This window comes from Manis pentadactyla, chromosome 1 (genome assembly GCF_030020395.1).
Source record: "Manis pentadactyla isolate mManPen7 chromosome 1, mManPen7.hap1, whole genome shotgun sequence".
NCBI classification, from domain to species: Eukaryota; Metazoa; Chordata; class Mammalia; order Pholidota; family Manidae; genus Manis; species Manis pentadactyla.
This window is the reverse complement of record NC_080019.1, coordinates 176,456,818-176,477,537: the sequence shown is the minus strand read 5'-3', so window position 1 is coordinate 176,477,537 and position 20,720 is coordinate 176,456,818. Positions and strand designations below refer to the sequence as shown.

The 20,720-nt window shown below is 34.7% G+C and overlaps 1 protein-coding gene across 6 annotated transcripts in view; it reads right to left on the bottom strand.

The window, feature by feature from the left end:
- The window catches only part of STXBP5L (syntaxin binding protein 5L), a 387,143-nt gene that overhangs the window by 132,875 nt on the left and 233,548 nt on the right, over positions 1-20,720 (bottom strand). For all 6 annotated transcript variants that reach the window (XM_036883434.2, XM_036883436.2, XM_057503095.1 and 3 more), the window contains exons 12-14: positions 19,894-19,966; positions 16,819-16,966; positions 15,861-15,928 (exon numbers count right to left, since the gene is read on the bottom strand). In XM_036883434.2, coding sequence (XP_036739329.2) covers positions 15,861-15,928; positions 16,819-16,966; positions 19,894-19,966 — 289 coding nt within the window. The remainder of the gene's footprint in view (positions 1-15,860; positions 15,929-16,818; positions 16,967-19,893; positions 19,967-20,720) is intronic.

The following is a 20,720-nucleotide window of genomic DNA, read 5'->3' as shown; positions in this document are numbered from 1 at the left end:
TTTTCTTGAGTTTTATAGTTTTAGTTGTCAATTTAAGTCTTTAATCATATCTGAGTTAATTTTTGTATATGGTATGAGGTAGGAGGTCCAACTTTATTCTTTTTGCATATGGATATCCAGTTTTCCCAGCACCATTTATTGATGAGATTATTTATCCCATTAAATAGTCACGGAACCTTGTAAAAAATCAATTAATTATAGATGTATGGTTTTATTTCTGGATTCCAAATTCTAATGCCAGTATCACTGTGCTTTGATTATTGGAGCTGTGTAGGAAGTTTTATAACTGGGAAGTGTGAGTCCTTCAACTTTGTTCTTTTCCAAGATTAATTTGACTATTTGGGGTTACTTGCAATTTCATATGAATTTTAGTATAACATTTTCCATTTCTGCAAAAAGTATTTTGGGATTTTGACAATGAATCTTTATACCACTGGGGATACTGCTATCTTATCAATATTAAGTCTTCCAGTTCATGAACATGGATGTCATTCCATTTATTTGTGTCTTTAATTTCTTTCAGCAATGTTTTGTACTTTCTAGTGTACAAGCCTTTCATCTCCTTGGTTAAATTCATTTCTAAGTATTTTTTTGATACTATTATAAATGGAATTGCTTTCTTAATTTCCTTTGTGGATTGTTCACTGTAAGTATATAGGAACACAGTAATATGTGTGTATATATATATACACATATGTAGTATAAATAATATATATTTATATATATTCACATATATATATATATAATCTATATACTACATAGATATAACCTATCTGTATATCTGCAAATAGAGGTAATTTTACTCCTTCCTTTCCATCATGGATGCTATTTTTCTTTCCTCTCTCCTCTGGCTAGAATTTCCAGTACGAACAATGTGAAATAGAAGTAGCAAAAGTGAGACTCCTTGTCTTGTGCCTGATCTCAGAGGAAAAGCTTTCAGTCTTTTACCACTGTACATGATGTTAGCTGTGGGCTTTGCAAAAATGTTGTTTACCAGATTAAGGAAGTTCCATTCTACCTCTAGTTTTCTGAGTGTTGCTGTTGTGGTTTTAAATCATAAAAGGGGTATTTAATTTTGTTAAATGCTCTTTCTGTATGAGATGACCATGTTTTTTCTATTCATTCTATTGGTGTGGGTATAACATTGATTTTTTTTTTCAAGGTAGGAGAGCCAGGGCAGAGGCTTTTATTTAGAAATAAAGTGAGAGGACAGAGCTCATGGCTCATGCCAGGAGGGGACAAGAGAGCCCCTATATTGATTTTTGTATATTGAAACACTCATTTGTATTCCTAGGAAAATCCCACTTGAACATTAATTAGAAGCCTTTTAACACACCGCTGGATTCAGTTTGCTAGTATTCTGTGAGTATACTTGCACATAGATTTGTAAGTAATATTGTTGCATTGTTTTATTTTCTTTTTCATGTCTTTGTCTGGCTTTCACATTAGGTAATAATGGCCCCATAGATGGGTTAGGATGTGTTCCCTTCTATTTGTTGGAAAAGTTTGAGAAGCATTTGGTGTTAACTCTTTAAATGATTTGTAGAATTTATAATGAAGCTATCTGGTCCTGGTTTTTGATGGGCCGTTTTGATTACTGATTCAATTTCTTGTTTTAAATTTGTTTAGATTATTTGTTTCTTCTGGAGTCAGTTATAGTAGTTCATGTATTTCTCAGAATTTACCCATTTCATCTAGATTATTTACTTTTTTGGCATACGACTGTTCATAGCATTCTCAAAATCTTTTTTTTTTTTTTTTGGTAAGGTCAATAGCGTTACACTCACTTTTAATTCTGATTTTACTAATTTTAGTCTTCTCTCATTTTTCCTGAGTCACTCTAGCTAAAGGTTTTTCAATTCTATTGATCTTTTTGAAGAACCAATTTTTTATTTTCATTGAGTTTATTATTTCTCTATCTTCTGCTTATTTCTGCTGGATTTTTGTTTCTTACATCAGCTAGCTATAGTTTTTTTCCAGTTGTTTAAGGTGTTAAGGTGTTAATAATAGATTATTGGGAACTTTCTTCTTCCTGTAATGTAGGCAGTTATAGCTATAATTTCCCTCTGAGCACTGTTTTTTACTACATCTCATTACTTTAATTTTCCTTTTTTTTCATTTCAAGGTGCTTTCTAATTTCTCTTGTGATTTCTTTGGTCCATTGTTTTTTTAATAGTTTGTTGATTAATTTCCAATAATTTGCGATTGTTCCAGTTTTCTTTGTTATAAATTACTAGTTCCACTACGTTTTGTTTGAGGGAGAAACTGCATTGCTTCAATATTTTTACATTTATTTGTTTTGTAGCTTATCCTAGAGAATGTTACATGTGTATTTTCAGAAATATGTATGGTCTGCTGTTAGTGGGCTGCGTGGTCTATATATGTCTGTTAGGTCTAGTTGCTCAAGTCCTTGTTTATACAGTGATCTTCAGTCTAGCTATATCCATTTTTGAAAGAGGAGTACTGAAGTCTCCAATTATTAGTATAAAACTATTTCATAACTCAGGTCTGCCAATTTTTGTTTAATATATTTTGGGGTTCTATTGTTATGTGTGTATATGTGTTTAATTCTTATATATTCTTGATAAGTTGACCCTTTTATCAATATATAATTCATTATTTGTCTCTTGTAACAATTTTAGACTTAAAGTTTATTTTGTCTAAAATTACTGTAGCCACTCCACCTCTCTTTAATTTACTATTTCCAAGAATATCTCTTTACCCCATCCTTTCATTTTCAACATATTTGTGTCTTTGTATCTAAAGTGTGTCTCCTGTAGAAAGAACATAGTCAGATCATGTATTTTTATCCATTCTTCCAATTTATGCCCATTAATTGGAGAGTATAATCCATTTAATCTAAGTACTGAAAAGGAAGAATGCTATTTTGCTATATGTCATGTATTTTTTGTTGCTCAGTTCCTCCATTACTGCCTTATTTTGTGTCTAATTATATATACCATTTTGCTTCTTGTCTTGTTTCCTCTTCTGTATATATTTTAGTTATTTAATTAGTGGTAACTTGGTCATTAAAATTAGCCTCTTAAACTTATAACAATCTAGTTTGGATTAATACTGAAACTCTGTTTATATAACTTAACCCCATTTATGTTGTTACTGTAGCAAATTATTTCTTTATACACTGTGCCCTTACCATATATTTATAATGACTTTTTATGCATTTTTTAAATCATAAGGAAAAAAAGAGTTACAAGCCCAAAATAAAATAATATTGTCTTTTATATTTGCCTATGTACTTACCTTTATTGGTGTTCTTTATTTCTTCTAATATGGCTTTAAGTTATCAAATTTTGTCATTATAGCCTGAAGAACTATCGTCAGCATTTCTTATAAGCCAGGTCTACAAACAATTATTTTTTCCGCTTTTGTTTATCTGAAAATGTTTTAACTTCTCTGTCAGTTTTGAAGAATAGTTTTGCTGGACATAGACTTCTTGGTTAACAGTTTTTTATTTCAGCATTTTAAATATGTCCTCTGCCTTTGTTCTCATGTTTTTGATGAGATATTGCCCATTAATCCCTTGTACTTAACAAGTTTCTTCTGTCTCACTGTCTTCAAGATCCTCTCTCTGGATCTGCTCTTTGCCTTTCAGCAGTTTGATCATAATGTGTTTCAGTGTGGATTTCTGAGTTTATCCTACTCAGATTTCACTAAAATTCTTAGAACTATAGGTAAGTGTTTTTCATTAAATTGGGGGGGTTTTTCAGGAATTATGACCTCAAACATTTTCTTCTCTTTATCTCCTCTCCTATACATCCATATATTTATTTTGTTATACACGTAATGGTGATGGTATCCCACAGGTCACTAAGGATCTGTTAATTGTTTTTCTTTTTGCTCCTCACGTACAATAATCTCCACTGACCTATCTCCAAATTCACTTCTTCTCCCTGCTCAAATTTAACATTGAATCCCTCTCATGAGTTTTCCATATTTGTTATTGCACAATCAGCTCCAGATTTTCTATGTGGTTCTTTTTTATCATTTATCTTTATTAATTCTATTTGATGAGACACTCACTCTCCTGATTACCTTTGGTTCTTTGCCAATGGTTTCTTAGCTTGGAGCATATTTAAGATAGTTGATTAGTCTTTGTATAGTAACCACAATGTCTTGGCTTCCTCAGGGATAGCTTCAATTTTCTTTTCTTATCTCTCTGAATTGGCCCTAATATCTTTTTTTTATACTTCATATTTTTGTTCTTGTGAAAACTGCACTTTTGACTATTATAATGAGGAAAATGTGAAAATTCGATTCTTTCCTTTCCCAGGTTTTTATGTTGATGCCCATATAGTAAGTTTTTCCTTGGCAACTTGCTAAACTATTATTTTTAAGGTTGTATTCTTTGTTATATGTGGTTCCTGACACCTCTGCTCTATTAGCTTACTGGTCAGATAGTGATTTGACAGTGATGTCCTTATGCCTGTAGCCAAACAACGATTATGATGATGATGACAACCACCACCACCACCACCACACCTCTCCTGGTCTTTGCAAGTTGACTTTCTGTTAGGGAACTGCTTCAGTGCATAGCCAGGTTATTCTCAACTTTGCCTTAGCCTTCACTCTGTTTTCATGCTGCCTAAAGTTCATTCCAAGGGGGAAGACTCAGGGCTTTTTAGGTATTTTCTAGCATGTGTCCAGCCCTGGTATGCATGTGGAGTTCTGGATTCCCCACATAGGTGAAAAGCTTTAAAAAGCCTTTATTCAAAAGGCCATATATGATAAAACCACAGCTAACATCATGCTGAACAGCGAGAGGCTGAGAGCTTTTCCTCTGAGATCGGGAACAAGATAGGGATGCCCACTCTCTCCACTGTTATTCAACGTGGTACTGGAGGTCCTAGCCACAGCAATCAGACAAAACAAAGAAATACAGGGAATCCAGATTGGTAAAAAAGAAGTCAAACTGTCACTATTTGCAGATGACATGATACTGTACATAAAAAACCCTAAAGACTCCACTGCAAAACTACTAGAACTAATATCGGAATTCAGCAAAGTTGCAGGACACAAAATTAACACACAGAAATCTGTAGCTTTCCTATACACTAACAATGAACCAACAGAAAGAGAAATCAGGAAAACAATTCCATTCACAATAGCATCAAAAAGAATAAAATACCTAGGAATAAACCTAACCAAGGAAGTGAAAGACCTATACCCTGAAAACTACAAGACACTCTTAAGAGAAATGAAAGAGGTCACTAACAAATGGAAACTCATCCCATGCTCGTGGCTAGGAAGAATTAATATCGTCAAAATGGCCATCCTGTCCAAAGCAATATACAGATTCAATGCAATCCCTATCAAAGTACCAACAGCATTCTTCAATGAACTGGAACAAATAGCTCAAAAATTCATATGGAAACACCAAAGACCCTGAATAGCTAAAGCAATCCTGAGAAGGAAGAATAAAGTGGGGAGGATCTCGCTCCCCAACTTCAAGCTCTACTACAAAACCACAGTAATCAAGACAATTTGGTACTGGCACAAGAACAGAGCCACAGACCAGTGGAACAGAATAGAGACTCCAGACATTAACCCAAACATATATGGTCAATTAATATATGATAAAGGACCCATGGACATACAATGGGGAAATGACAGTCTCTTGAACAGATGGTGCTGGCAAAACTGGACAGCTACATGTAAGAGATTGAAACTGGATCACTGTCTAACCCCATACACAAAAGTAAACTCCAAATGGATCAAAGACCTGAATGTAAGTCATGAAACCATAAAACTCTTAGAAAAATACATAGGCAAAAATCTCATGGACATAAACATGAGTGACTTCTTCATAGACATATCTCCCTGGGCAAGGGAAACAAAGGCAAAAATGAACAAGTGGGACTATATCAAGCTAAAAAGCTTCTGTACAGCAAAGGACACCATCAATAGAACAAAAAGGTATCCTACAGTATAGGAGAACATATTCATAAATGACAGATCCAATAAAGGATTGACATCCAAAATATATAAAGAGCTCACATGCCACAACAAACAAAAAGCAAATATTCCAATTAAAAAATGGGCAGAGGAGCTGAATAGACAGTTCTCTAAAGAAGAAATCCAGATGGCCAACAGGCACATGAAAAGATGCTCCACATCGCTTATCATCAGAGAAATGCAAATTAAAACCACAATGAGATACCACCTCACACCAATAAGGATCGCCATCATCGAAAAGACAAACAACAAATGTTGGTGAGGTTGTGGAGAAAGGGGAACCCTCCTACACTGCTGGTGGGAATGTAAACTAGTTCAACCATTGTGGAAAGCGGTATGGAGGTTCCTCAGAATGCTCAAAATAGAAATACCATTTGACCCAGGAATTCCACTTCTAGGAATTTACCCTAAGAATGCAGCACTCCAGTTTGAAAAAGACAGATGCACCCCTATGTTTATCGCTGCACTGTTTACAATAGCCAAGATATGGAAGCAACCTGAATGTCCATCAGTAGATGAATGGATAAAGAAGATGTGGTACATATACACAATGGAATATTACGCAGCCATAAGAAAAAAACAGATCCTACCATTTGCAACAACATGGGTGGAGCTAGAGGGTATTATGCTCAGTGAAATAAGCCAGGCAGAGAAGGACAAGTACCAAATGATTTCACTCATATGTGGAGTATAAGAACAAAGGAAAACTGAAGGAACAAAACAGCAGCAGAATCGCAGAACCCAAGAATGGACTAATAGTTACCAAAGGGAAAGGATCTGGGGATGATAGGTGGGAAGGGAGGGAGAAGAGCCGGGGAAAAGAAAGAGGGCTTTATGATTAACATGTATAGTGCATGGGGGACATGGGGAGGGCTTCACAACACAGAGAAGACAAGTAGTGATTGTACAGCATCTTACTACACAGATGGACAGTGACTGTGAAGGGGTACTGGGGGGCACTTGGTGAAGGGGGGAACCTAGTAAACATAATGTTCTTTCTGTAATTGTAGATTAATGATACCCAAAGAAAAAAGCCTTTGTTCAATCTCCTTTTACAGCCTATTCCTTCCAAGAGTACATGCTATCTATTGTTTTCCCCTACTGTTATTCCTTGTCCCATGGAAGCTTCAGCTAGAACATCTGTCTTTAAAAACTCAAAAAAATGCCTCCCAGGAAACTACTTCAGCTCTGGGAAAACTCTGAGTCAGGCAAAACAGAGGCAAGACCTTGAACTAATCCTTCAGGGAGTCACCAAACAGGTCAAAATGCAGGTCAAATACAATCACAAATCTTTGAGAATAAGGTCCATATATGTTATTCTCTCTGGCACCAGCAAGCTATATAAAGAATGTAGGCTGCTATATTCACCGCCACCACTGAGGTAGGCAGGGGTAAATGGGTAAGTTAAAATACCACATGCTCTCCCAAAATTTGGCAATGTTTTTCCTTTTTTAATATTGGGATATAATTGCCATTTAACATTAGTTTCAGGACAGCATAATGATTTGATATTTGATATATTGTGAAATGACCACCACAACAAGTCTAGTTAACATCATCACCATACATAGTTACAAACTTTTCTCTTATGAGAACTTTTAAGATCTATTATTTTAGCAACTTTCAAATATAAAATACAGAATTACTTATAGTTACCATGGTGTACATTGTATCCTCATGACTGATTTATTTTATACCAACTTCTTTCTTCATCAAGCATTCTCCTGGTTGTTACAATTTTCCATTAGATTCTAAGCTCTTTTTTATTCTCTGCAGCCCCAAGGCATCCAGGTTCCACCAGTACTCTAACTCAGGTAAGACAAAGATTAGTCTTTTGGAAGAGGGAGGCCTGAAAAGAAGGAGCATTGGGTATACATTCTACTCCTTTATTTCATCTCATAAGAGAAGATACAAGTTGGGCTTTCCTCCTGAACACAAGCTATGCCAATGTGGGGAAATGGCTGACACAGCTGAAATGAAATGGCTGTTTTTATCCACTTCAATGTGGCTGTTCTTGGCTTTGAGCTTGCTGCAGTAGTAGGGCTTCCTAAGTAGTTTCTGAAGTTTTTCTTTTGTTTTTTATTTTGGTATCATTAATCTATAATTACATAAGGAACACTATGTTTACTAGGCTCCCCCTTCACCAAGTCCCCCCCCACAAACCCCATTACACTCACTGTCCAACAGCATAGTAAGATGCTTTAGAGTCACTACTTGTCTTCTCTGTGTTGCACAGCCATCCCCGTGCCTCCCCCACATCATACATGCTAAACGTAATGCCCCCTTTCTTGCCCCCACCCCGTAACCCCCTTATCCCTCCCTTCCCACCCATTCTCCCCAGTCCCTTCCCCTTTGGTAACTGTTAGTGCATTCATGGGTTCTGTGATTCTGCTGCTGTTTTGTTCCTTCAGTTTTTTCTTTGTTTTTATACTCCACATATGAATGAAATCATTTGGTACTTGTCTTTCTCCACCTGGGTTATTTCACTGAACATAATACCCTCTAGCTCCATCCATGTTGTTGCAAATGGTAGGATTTGTTTTTTTCTTACGGCTGAGTAATATTCCATTGTGTATATGTACCACATCTTGTTTATCCATTCATCTACTGAGGGACACTTAGGTTGCTTCCATTTCTTGGATATTGTAAATAGTGCTGTGATAAATAGAGGGGTGCATCTGTCTTTTTCAAACTGGGCTGCTGTATTCTTAGGGTACATTCCTAGAAGTGGAATTCCTGGGTCAAATGGTATTTGTATTTTGAGCTTTTTGAGGAACCTCAATACTGCTTTCCACAATGGTTGAACTAATTTACATTCCCACCAACAGTGTAGGAGGGTTCCCCTTTCTCCACAACCTCGTCAACATTTGTTGTTGTTTGTCTTTTGGATGGTGGCGATCCTTACTGGTGTGAGGTGATATCTCACTGTGGTTTTAATTTGCATTTCTCTGATGACTAGTGGTGTGGAGCATCTTTTCATGTGTCTGTTGGCCATCTGGAGAACTGTCTGTTCAGCTCCTCTGCCCATTTTTTAATTGGAATATTTGCTTTTTGTTTGTTGAGGTACGTGAGCTGTTTATATATTTCAGATGTCAACCCTTTATTGGATCTGTCATTTATAAATATATTCTCCCATACTGCAGGACACCTTTTGTTCTATTGATGGTGTCCTTTGCTGTTCAGAAGCTCTTTAGCTTGATATAGTCCCATTTGTTCATTTTTGCTTTTGTTTGCCTTCCCTGGGGAGATATGCTCATGAAGAAGTTGATCATGTTTATGTCCAAGAGATTTTTGCCTGTGTTTTTTACTAAGAGTTTTATGGTTTTATGACTTACATTCAGGTCTTTGATCCATTTCAAATTTACTTTTGTGTATGGGGTTAGACAACGGTCCAGTTTCATTCTCTCACATGTAGCTGTCCAGTGTTGCCAGCACCAACTGTTGAAGAGGCTGTCATTTCCTCATTGTATGTCCATGGCTCCTTTATCATATATTAATTGACCATATATGTTTGGGTTAATGTCTGGAGTCTCTATTCTGTTCCACTGGTCTGTGGCTCTGTTCTTGTGCCAGTACCAAATTGTCTTGATTACTGTGGTTTTGTAGAAAAGCTTGAAGTTGGGGAGTGAAATCCCCCCACTTTATTCTTCCTTCTCAGGATTTCTTTGGCTATTCGGGGTCTTTGGTGGTTCCATATGAATTTTTGAACTATTTGTTCCAGTTCATTGAAGAACGCTGTTGGAAATTTGATACGGATTGCATTGAATCCGTAGATTGATTTGGGCAGGATGGCCATTTTGACAATATTATTTCTTCCTAGCCGAGAGCTTGGGATGAGTTTCCATTTGTTAGTATCCTCTTTAATTTCTCTTAAGAGTGTTTTGTAGTTTTCAGGGTATAGGTTTTTCACTTTCTTGGTTAGGTTCATACCTAGGTATTTTATTCTTTTTAATGTAATTGTGAATGGAATTGTTTTCCTGATTTCTCTATTAGTTCACTGTTAGTGTATAAGAAAGGCACAGATTTCTGTGTATTAATTTTGTATCTTCCAACTTTGCTGAATTCTGATATTAGTTCTAGTAGTTTTGGATTGGAGTCTTTAGGGTTTTTTCTGTACAATATCATGTCATCTGCAAATAGTGACAGTTTGACTTCCTCTTTACCCATCTGGATTCCTTGTATTTCTTTGTTTTGTCTAATTGCCATGGCTAGGAGTTTCTGAAATTTTTATAAAGGTTTTTTGGAACATAAATTGTTGAATCAGTGTCTCTTTGGGATAATGAGGTCTGGGGGTGCTACCTTTTCTGACATCTTGCTAATATCACATTCCGTTGATAATTTTATAGAATATTTTCCCATCTTTTTTCTCTTGACCTGACTAGTTATCATTGAAGTTAATATATTATAAATAGCATAAACAGTTGACCTTTAAACAACACAAGTTTGAACTGCATGGGTCCATTTACATCCAAGTTTTTTTTTACTGTGAACTATGCATTTTATTTATTTTGTTCCTGTATGTGACCATTATTTAATTAATTTATTTTTATTATGGTATCATAAATATACAATCACATAGGCAACAATTGTGGTTACTAGATTCTTCCCATTATCAAGTCCCCACCACATACCCCATTACAGTCATTGTACATCAGCATAGTAAGATGCTATAGAATCACTACTTGTCTTCTCTGTGCTATACTGCCCTCACTGTGCCCACCCCTACTTAGTGTGCTAAACAAAATATCCCTTAATCCCCTTATCCCTCCCTTCCCCCCCCACCCTCCCCAGTCTCTTTCCCTTTCATAACTGTTAGTCCATTCTGGAGTTCTGTGAGTCTGGTGTTGTTTTGTTCTTTCAGTTTTTGCTTTGTTGTTATACTCCACAGATGAGTGAAATCATCTGGTACTTGTCTTTCTCCACCTGGCTCATTTCACCGAGCATAATATCCTCTAGCTCCATCCATGTTGTTGCAAATGGAAGGATTCGTTTTCTTCTTATGGCTGAATAATATTCCATTGTATATATGTACCACATCTTCTTTATCCATTCATCTACTGATGGACACTTTGGTTGCTTCCATTTCTTGGCTATTGTAAATAGTGCTGCGATAAACAAAGGGGTGCATATGACTTTTTGAATCTGGGATCCTGCATTCTTAGGGTTAATTCCTAGGAATGGAATTCCTGAGTCACATGGTGTTTCTATTTTTAGTTTTTTGAGGAGCCTCCAAACTGCTTCCCAGAATGGTTGAACTAATTTACATTCCAATGTGCAGTGTAGGAGGGTTCCCCTTTTTCCACATCCTCACCAGTATATGCTGTTGTTTGTCTTTTAGATGTTGGCCATCCTAACTGGTGTGAGGTGATATCTCATTGTGGTTTTAATTTGCATTTCTCTGATGATTAGTGATGTGGAGCATATTTTCATGTGCCTGTTGGCCACCTGAATGTCTTCTTCGGAGAAGTGTCTGTTCATATCGTCTGCCTATTTTTAAATCAGATTATTTGCTTTTTGTTTGCTAAGGCTCATGAGCTCTTTACATATTTTGGATGTGAACTCTTTATCAGATATGTCATTTATGAATATATTCTCCCACACCGTAGGATACCTTTTGTTCTACTTATGGTGTCCTTCCTGTACAGAAGCTTTTTAGCTTCATGGAGTCCCATTTTTTTACTTTCGTTATTGTTTCCCTTGCCCGAAGAGATATGCTCATGAAAACCTTGTTCATGTTCATATTTAAGAGAGTTTTGCCCATGTTTTCTTCTAAAAGTTTAATGCTTTCATGACTTACATTCATGTCTTTGATCCATTTTGACTTTACTTTTGTGTATGGAGTTAGACAGTAATCCACTTTCATTCTCTTGCATGTAGTTGCCCAGTTTTACCAACACCAGCTATTAAAGGGGCTATCATTTTCCCATTGTATATCCATGGCTTCTTTATCATATATTAATTGACCATGTATGCTTGGGTTAATGTCTGGACTCTGTATTCTGTTCCACTGGTCTATGGGTCTGTTATTGTGCCAGTACCGAAATGTCTTGATTACTGTGACTTTGTAGTAGAGCTTGAAGTTGGGAAGCGTAATCCCCACTGCTTTGTTTTTTCTTCTCAGGATTGCTTTGGGTTTTCAGGATCCTTTGTGGTTCCATATAAATTTTAGAAGCATTTGTCCCAGTTTGTTGAAGAATGCTGTAGGTATTTTGTTGAGGATTGCATTGTATCTGTAGATTGCTTAAGGCAGGATGGCCATTTAAACAATATTCTTCCTACCCAACAACATCGGATGAATTTCCATTTATTACTGTCCTCTTTAATTTCTCTGAAGAGTGTCTTGTAGTGTTCAGGGTATATCTTTCAGTTCTTTGCTTAGGTCATTCTTAGGTATTTTATTCTTTTTTCCTGATTGTTCTTTCTGCTAGTTCATTGTTAGTCTATAGGAATGCAACAGATTTTTGTGTATTAATTTTGTATCCTGCAACTTTGCTGAATTCAGATATTAGTTGTAGTAGTTTTGGAGTAGATTCTTAGGGGTTTTTTTATGTACAGTATCATGTCATCTGCAAACAGTGACAATTTAAGTTCTTCCTTACCAATCTGGATGCCTTTTATTTCTTTGTGTTGTTTGATTGCACTGGCTAGGACCTCCAGTACTATGTTAAATATAGACGGGGAGAATGGGCATCCTTGTCTTGTTCCCAGTCTTCTCACTGTTAGGTATGATGTTGACTGTGGATTTTTCATATATGGCCTTTATTATATTGAGGTACTTGCCCATTTTGTTGAGAGTTTTATCATGAATGGATGTTGAATTTTGTCAAATGCTTTTTCAGCATTTATGGAGATGATTATGTGGTTTTTGTCTTTCTTTTTATTGATACAGTGGATGATGTTGATGGATTTTCAAATGTTGTACCATCCTTGCATTCCTGGGATGAATCCCACTCAATCATGATGCATGATCCTCTTGATGTTTTTTGAATTTGGTTTGATAATATTTTGTTGAGTACTTTTACATCTATGTTCATAAGCGATATTGGTCTGTAATTTTATTTTTTGCTAGGCTGACTGTCAGGGCGATTTTGTCCACCTGTTAAACTCTTGTCCCTTTAAGACTTTTAAAGTGCCTACTTTTCTTTTGTCCCAGGGAGGCCAGCTGTGGGAAGCCGTTCATAGTCTTAGTCTCAGACTTTCCTTTTCAGCTCCTCTAATATCCAGAGCACTATGCAATGTGTATCTGTGCTCCTCAAGCAGATTACTAGGGCTAGTTATTTAGCAGTCCTGTGCTTCCACTCCCTCCCCACTCTGATTCTTTTCCTCCCATTGGTGACCTCAGGTTGGGGGACTGCTCAGGTCCTGCTGGATCATGGCTTTTTACTTTACCCTTTTCTGTGAGAAGTTGACTTCTCACAGATGTAGACTGGCTGTTGTACTGTTACTTCTGGTCACTCTTTTAGGAGTAGTTGTATTTGCTATATTTTCAAAATATATGTGGTTTTGGGAGTAGATTTCTGCCACAGTACTCATGCTGCCATCTTTTCCTCTGCCTGTGCATTTTATTTTACATAAATTATACCTCAATAAAGTCAACTAAGAAAATCCTACCAGGATGAGTGCAAATGTTTTTTAATGAATATATTTGAAAAATTTTTGGACATGTGTGACAATTTGAAAAAAAATATTTCCTTTTTTATAGCTTACTTTATTGTAAGAATATAGTAGTATATAATATATAATACAAGGGCCAACTCTAGTTGAGTCTTCTTTTTTAATTTACTCTGTCAATCTAGTCATTTGAATTGGTATATTTTGATCATTTACATTTAATGTAGTCATTGATATGTTAGGACTTAAGTCTGTCATTTTTTTTCCTTTTCTGTTTTTTTCCATTTTTTTGTCATTTTTTTTTTACCCCTGCTTTATTATGGATTATTTGAATTACTTTAGTACATTCATTTTGATGTGTTGATATTTTGGAATATTTCCTTAAAGTTTTTTTAATGGTTGCTTTAGGTAGTATTTTATATATTCATAATTTATCAGTCTGTTGATGTCAACATACTAACATTTCAAGCTAAGTATAAAAACCTTACCTCACTTTACATCACTTTATCCTCTCCCATTTATAAGTGTCTTAAATATTTTCTCTAAACATATGTAGAACCATATTAGACAATTATAGTTCTTCAGCCACCAAACATTATTTTAAAAACTCAAGAGAAGCACAGCCTATTGTATATACCCATATTTTTGTTTACTGTGTTCTTTCTTCCTTCCTTCCAGATAGTCCAAGTTTTTTTTATCATTTGCTTTCAGTTTAGAAAACTTCCCATAGCCATTCTTTTAGAGTAGGTGTGATGTCAAATTCTCCTAGTTCCCCTGATCTGAAATATTGATTTCCACCTCATTACTGAAAGTTGTTTTTGCTGAGTTTAGGAATCTGGGTTGGTGGGTTTTTTTAGCAGTTGTAAAAGATTAAAGTTTCCTTCTGGCTTCCATGGTTTCTGAAGAGAAATCTGCCATCATTCAACATTTTTTGCACTTTCATCAAGTCAGGTGTCATCTTTCTTTTGCTGATTTCATTATTTTCTTCTTGGTGGTTAGTGTTCAGAAGTTTAACTATGATGTGTCTTCTGGATTCTTTTGGTTCACCCAGCTTCTGGATTCTATAGTTCATGTCTTTTGCCAAATCTAGGAAGTTTTCAGCCATTATTTCCTTAAGTACTTTTTCAGCCCTGTTCTTTCTTCTCTCCTTCCTCACTGCACTTCCACTGACACAAATGGGGGAGGGTGTGTGGCTCCTCATTTCTGATGGGCAAGTGAGAATTCTGGCTTCCCTACATGATCTCTGACATCACAAGTAACAAGTTTTATTACCACACAGCACGGTTACAAGTCCAAGCTCCCTACTCAGCCTTTGTTTAGTGTCAGAGACTGACACTCACCTAAATTGGCAAGTTAAGGCACGTTATACAGCCTATACAGCCCAATGAAGATGAAAGCCTAGGCTCTCCACTCAGCCTTTCTATTGTGGGTGGGGTAGTTTTTTTCGGTAGAGGTTAGCTGGAGTAGAGACATTATTTTCTGAAAATTTTCTGTCCAGAGAGCCTGCTCCTTTCTTCATCTTTTGGCTAGAGAGAACTAGCTTTTTTTGGCTAGTTTTTCTCTGTACCCATTGGCAGTTCTAAATTGCCAGTTTCTTCAGATCCAACTTTAGGATATATGCGGCAAAAAGAAAACCCAGGAAACTTAGTATGACCTCTTTCCATCTTTTCCAGTCATCTTAATTTTAACATATAGTATTCATATTTTTCATATGTACTTAGTGGGAAGTATATCTATTCCATATCTCATAAGCAGAACCCCTCATCTTTTAATCTCATCTTTATCTGTTGCTATGTCTCTTTTTTCAGTCCTAATATTAGAACATGAAGTGGGTTGCTATAGGAAATCATGACATTTTTGGTGCTGTAAGTTTTGAAGTACACTTTAAGTAACCATCTGATGGTAATGTAATTCCTAGATTTGGCAGGAATCAAGAGACAATGGTACGGGACTCTCTAAGGCTAATAATCTATGATTTTCATAGGAATTGTTCCTTGACTAATCACTCATGATTTTTCTTCCTTTGACTTCCTTTTGCTCTTATAATCTGCACTTAATTATTTTTGTTTTTAGTGTATGTTTTCAATGGTTTGACTCTATCTTCCATCAAAGTTACAATCTTTGGATAGACGCCATCCAAGTCTTACATTTTTGCATTTACTTAAATTCTAAGTCTGCTTTTACTTAAACTCTAAGCACAATTATGGGAAAGTGTAAAAATTTATTGAAGTTCTTTGTTGATGAACCGATAAACTCACAAATCACATCCCACTTACCCAGTAATAATAATTTCTGGATATGTTTGTGTTCCAAGGTTCCAAGCTCCTCCATTGATTGGCCACTCCTAAACAGATTTTTCAGGAAGAATTCATAAGTTTCTTTAAAAATTTGAATGACTTTGAAAATTCAGAAATTTAAAAAATATATTAAAAAATAGTAGCAAAAGGTTCACTTTAAATAAATAGCTGTAAAGTAATGGATGAAGTGTAGAACTATCTTAATTATTTCATTGAACAAACAATTCCAAATGCATAATGCCATCTCTTTTAAAAATACAGATTTTAACAAACATTACCAATCATATAAAAAAAGAAGTATTTTTAATCATACAGATGCAGTGCAGCTACATTTGCCATATAGTCTACCATGTAACATAGATTGTTATGTAAATTGTGTTCCCTGGACTTGTCCATCCCAAAAGCCCTGTGCAAATAATAGAAATCATAACAGGGGTCTATTAAAATTCTAAGTATTTGAATCCTGTAGTTAAATACTTTATTTCATTTTATTATATTTAATAAATGACTTGGTATTTATGTCTTATTAAATATATGCTAGTTCAAATATAAATATATAAATATATAGGATAGATAACTATGTTAGTATGTATTTACAATACAGTTGGCTCTTGAACAACTATAGTTCCACTTATATGCAGATTTTTTTCAGCAGGCTCCAAGTCAACAATAAACTATTATAGTTAAGCTTTGGGAGAGTCAAGTTATATGTGGATTTTTGCCTGCATGGAGGGGTCAGCGCTCCTAGCCACTGTGTTGTTCAAGGGTCAATTGATTATATTCCTGTGGGCTTAAAGCTATGCAGCATTTAGGAACTTTGAATTTCAGAAGTTAGGTCTTTTATAGACTCCAGCTATGATGTCAAAAGAATTTAAGTCACATTATATGATCATGTGATATGAATATAACAAAACTTATTTTTAATTGTTACTTTTACCTTTTTACTGTATCCTTGCTTTTTTTGCTTGACTCCTACAGAGTACAGTACTAGAATCAAATCTGGTGGGCAATCAGCAAAGTATGCTGTACATGTAACTGGAGATTCATGAATGTCCATGGGATATGGATTTTCAAAGATTGGAAAACTAATAGATAAAGACAAGATATTAGTGTCATTTTGCAATAATAAAAAAATGAAATAACTTATAAAACAAGCCCTAAAATCTTCTAAATAACTGTACATTTCACTTAACTGTTGTTTTTTAAGCATCACAATTCAACGATCATGTGAAAAAGAATACTCTTTTAAAAATATCTATAAAGTGTAATATAAATTATTGGTAGAATTTTACTTGAAAAAATACATTTTCTTTCCTGTAATTCCAAAATTCCACAGTGACATAACTTTGCTAGTAGGGATAGAATGAATTATGTTAAAATAAAAATATATCAATTAGGTATTTTATGTAAAATTTTATCTAAATATTTATATAATATACTTAAAAGTACAGTAAATTTGACATGTTTTTCTAAGGGACGCAATATATAGGCATGAGGTTGTTTTTTTTTGCAGGGATATTGAAAGATGTGTGTGCTGTGCATGATTGTACATACAATGTTTAAGATCATTTCCTATGTAAACACAGTAGGAATGTAGACTTACAGTTAAGTAAATTTCATATCCTCAAGCTTGCTATAATTCTAAAAAGGGGTAGCAGTACCAAATAAAGAATTCTTACAGACATCATATATTGTGCACTTCTTATATACCAGATGTTCTAAGCACTGTAGTAGAGGGAATTGACTACTGTTCTATGCTGCACCTTCTAGGACTGTGTGATCATATTATTTCTGATACACTTTGTTTTTGTGGTGGGGGAAGGAGGCTATTACAAATAATTTTCTTCCCACATTACTAGGAACTCTCCACAGAGTACAGTGTGTGTGTGTGTTGGCAGGGGTTCTCTTCCCTCCAAATGCCACAGATGGTATCCCAAATAAAATAGTAGTATATGCAAAATCAGGTGGAAAGTAATAGGTTGTGTTTAATGAATGGCAAGTAGGTTAAACTGAACAGATCAGATGTTCCCTGTTTCAGAGTAGAAATCATCAACACTTCTGAGATTGAAGAATTAGAAGTAAAATAAATGCATCACCTTAAAGACCAGATCTACAACTTGGAATTTAATAATAGCAAGAAATTACAATGGTAGAGTCCTGACAAAATGAACAATATTCATGAAAATTTTGGAGGAAAACTATTTTAGAATATTGGCAAAGAGCAGGGAAAATATAATTATAAAAGTCATAATAACTAAAAATGTACTAATAGAATTTACATGTAAAAGTATAAACTGGCTGCTGTGGAAACATAAACAAAGATATAAAATCCAAGAAACCAAGAATAGGAAAATTTTGTAATACTAAGGCTTGCTTTAATGTACAGAATTAAATGGATAAGAAGAAAGGAAGCAAAAAAACAATTTGAAAAGAGAACAAAGCTGTAATTTTAACATTAAGCATGTCTTAAAAAGTAACTATTTGGAGGGAAAGAGAGTAGACAATGAAATAGGAATGTCACATAGATTTTAAAACATGGTGCTGAAGATGGTGAAATGTTAGATAAAAGCTTACAAACAAAAAATTTACTCATATAAGGTCATGAAAAACATAAAAATAAATGTGTAAGAATGGTAGCTTTCATGTGTATTTACCACACATAAAAAAGGTTTAAAATGTAAGAACAAATGTATATACTGAACAGAGTGAGTGGTGGGCCTTGGAGAATGTTAAACACAATTAGACAAGGTACAGAGAGTCAACAAATATGGAACAGAAGAGTTAAGTAGCAATGAGATCAGAACAACTTTTAATAAAACCATTCTCATATATATAGAACTAATATGCTAGAACGCATATTATGTTCTAATATAGAAAACTTAAAGATGCAGAAATCCATACATGTACACAAAATTCAATCATGTTTAATGTTATTAACAGAACAACTAGGCAGAGTTCAGTTATGATGATTTATGGCCCAAATCCTGTATCTCTCTCAAAATATTGAAATATTATATGCCATTAAATTAGCTTTATATAAAGAAGAATTTTTGTTCTTACATTTATCAACTACATGGAAAGTAGAAATTGGACTATAATTCATTCAACAAAAATTTATGGAGAATCTATTCCATGTGGAGACTCCTCCTTCATGATGCCTACAGTCTAACAGGGAAACAATAAATGGAAAACCTCATCTCTATAAAATCTATGAAGAGGAGAAACATGGGAGGTAAGAGATTCCTTAATAGGCTATTTGACCAAATTATACAGATGGTGAAATACTTTTTTTAATGAGGAAATTATATCTGAGTTGAGAATCTTATAGATGTTAGTAAGGAGAAAAAAGAAAGGAAGATCAGTGGGTCTAGAGCATAGAATGAGGGAAAATCAGTTTCATGCCTACCATTTACAGTGAAAATGTGTAATAGAAAGACAGTCTTCTTTAATTTCAAGTCTACTTTTATTGTCCATGTAAAGGAGTTGAAAGCACTCTTCTAACAGGAATATTTTATACTTTTTTCCTTTTCCCACAACATAATGAAAAAGAAAGTGAAAGAAGGCCTCCCTCTTCTCTGTCCTTGAGATCTTGCTCTTCTGTATTGTCTGCCACAGTAATGAAATAATACTTTTATTATGTGTTATTTTCCTTTATTCAAAAAACTAGCAGATGGCCAAATAGTACACTGTAAAAGTTCTCAAAACAATTGCTTTTGCTTAGGGAAACAGCATAAATGTTATCCATCTTGTGTGTCCTGAGTCTCCAAATACATTTTTCCAAAGATGTTTCCTTTAAAATGTTCTAAAATTTCCTCAGTGTGCCCTAGATACTTCTGGTTTAGTTTTCATTATTGAGCAACTTACATTTCTATAATTCTAGCAAAACAATATTCCACACAAAGAATATTTGCATCTAAAGAATACTAAAACCAGTTATTTATAATGTCCTCCTGTATTTTAATTGTAATGAATAGAATTTTTAAAAGTGTTAATTTGTGTATGGATAACTTACTTGTTTTGTGTCAGATCAACTACAATAAGATCTTTCTCCAGAAGTACTGCAACAGCATAGGGTTCTTGAAATTCTACAAGAAAGAAATAAAAAAATGGAAAAGTTTTCATATTTCATAATTTATAAAATCACCAAACTTGCATTTCCTTTATCTCCCTACAAATGTTACTTAAATGATTTGAGAAGACCAAAGTATGAGCCAAAGTAAGAAGTAACAAAGAGCACTTAAAAAAAACTATTTTTCAACCTTAGTGTTTAATACCATTGTGGGGAAGAAGGAAAAATATGTGAAATTACATAATATAAAGTTAAATATATCTCACTAATCATGAGGTGGTGATAGTAGATTATTTGAAGAGAGTGAGTATATCACCTCCATCTCATAAACATTTATCTTATTATTTCATATCCTTCCATTTTAGATCTTATTTCATGCCCTCAAAGAGATTTACTAAGGAAATAATAGTTCTGCCTCTCTGGGCTATGATAGATGTTCACCTTTGTAGTAGAACAACACTTCTCATACTAAAAAATTTACGTTCAATTCAATGTGATTCAACATGTACGTAAAGATTGCCTTCTATGGTACTTAAGAGTATATACTTCAAAAAACAGAAAGTCCAAGAATAATCTAGGATTTTCAAGCTCTTAAAGTTTAACCCTCCCTTCTGTCCTCTTCCTCCTTCAAAATGTTCCAGAAACTGTTCCAAGAACAAAGGATATATGGAGAATAAGACTGACAAGGTCCTTGTTCTGATGGAGTTTACATCCTAGGGATGTATATAAAACAAATGACAAATCTAGGGATGTATGTGAGCAAATAAACA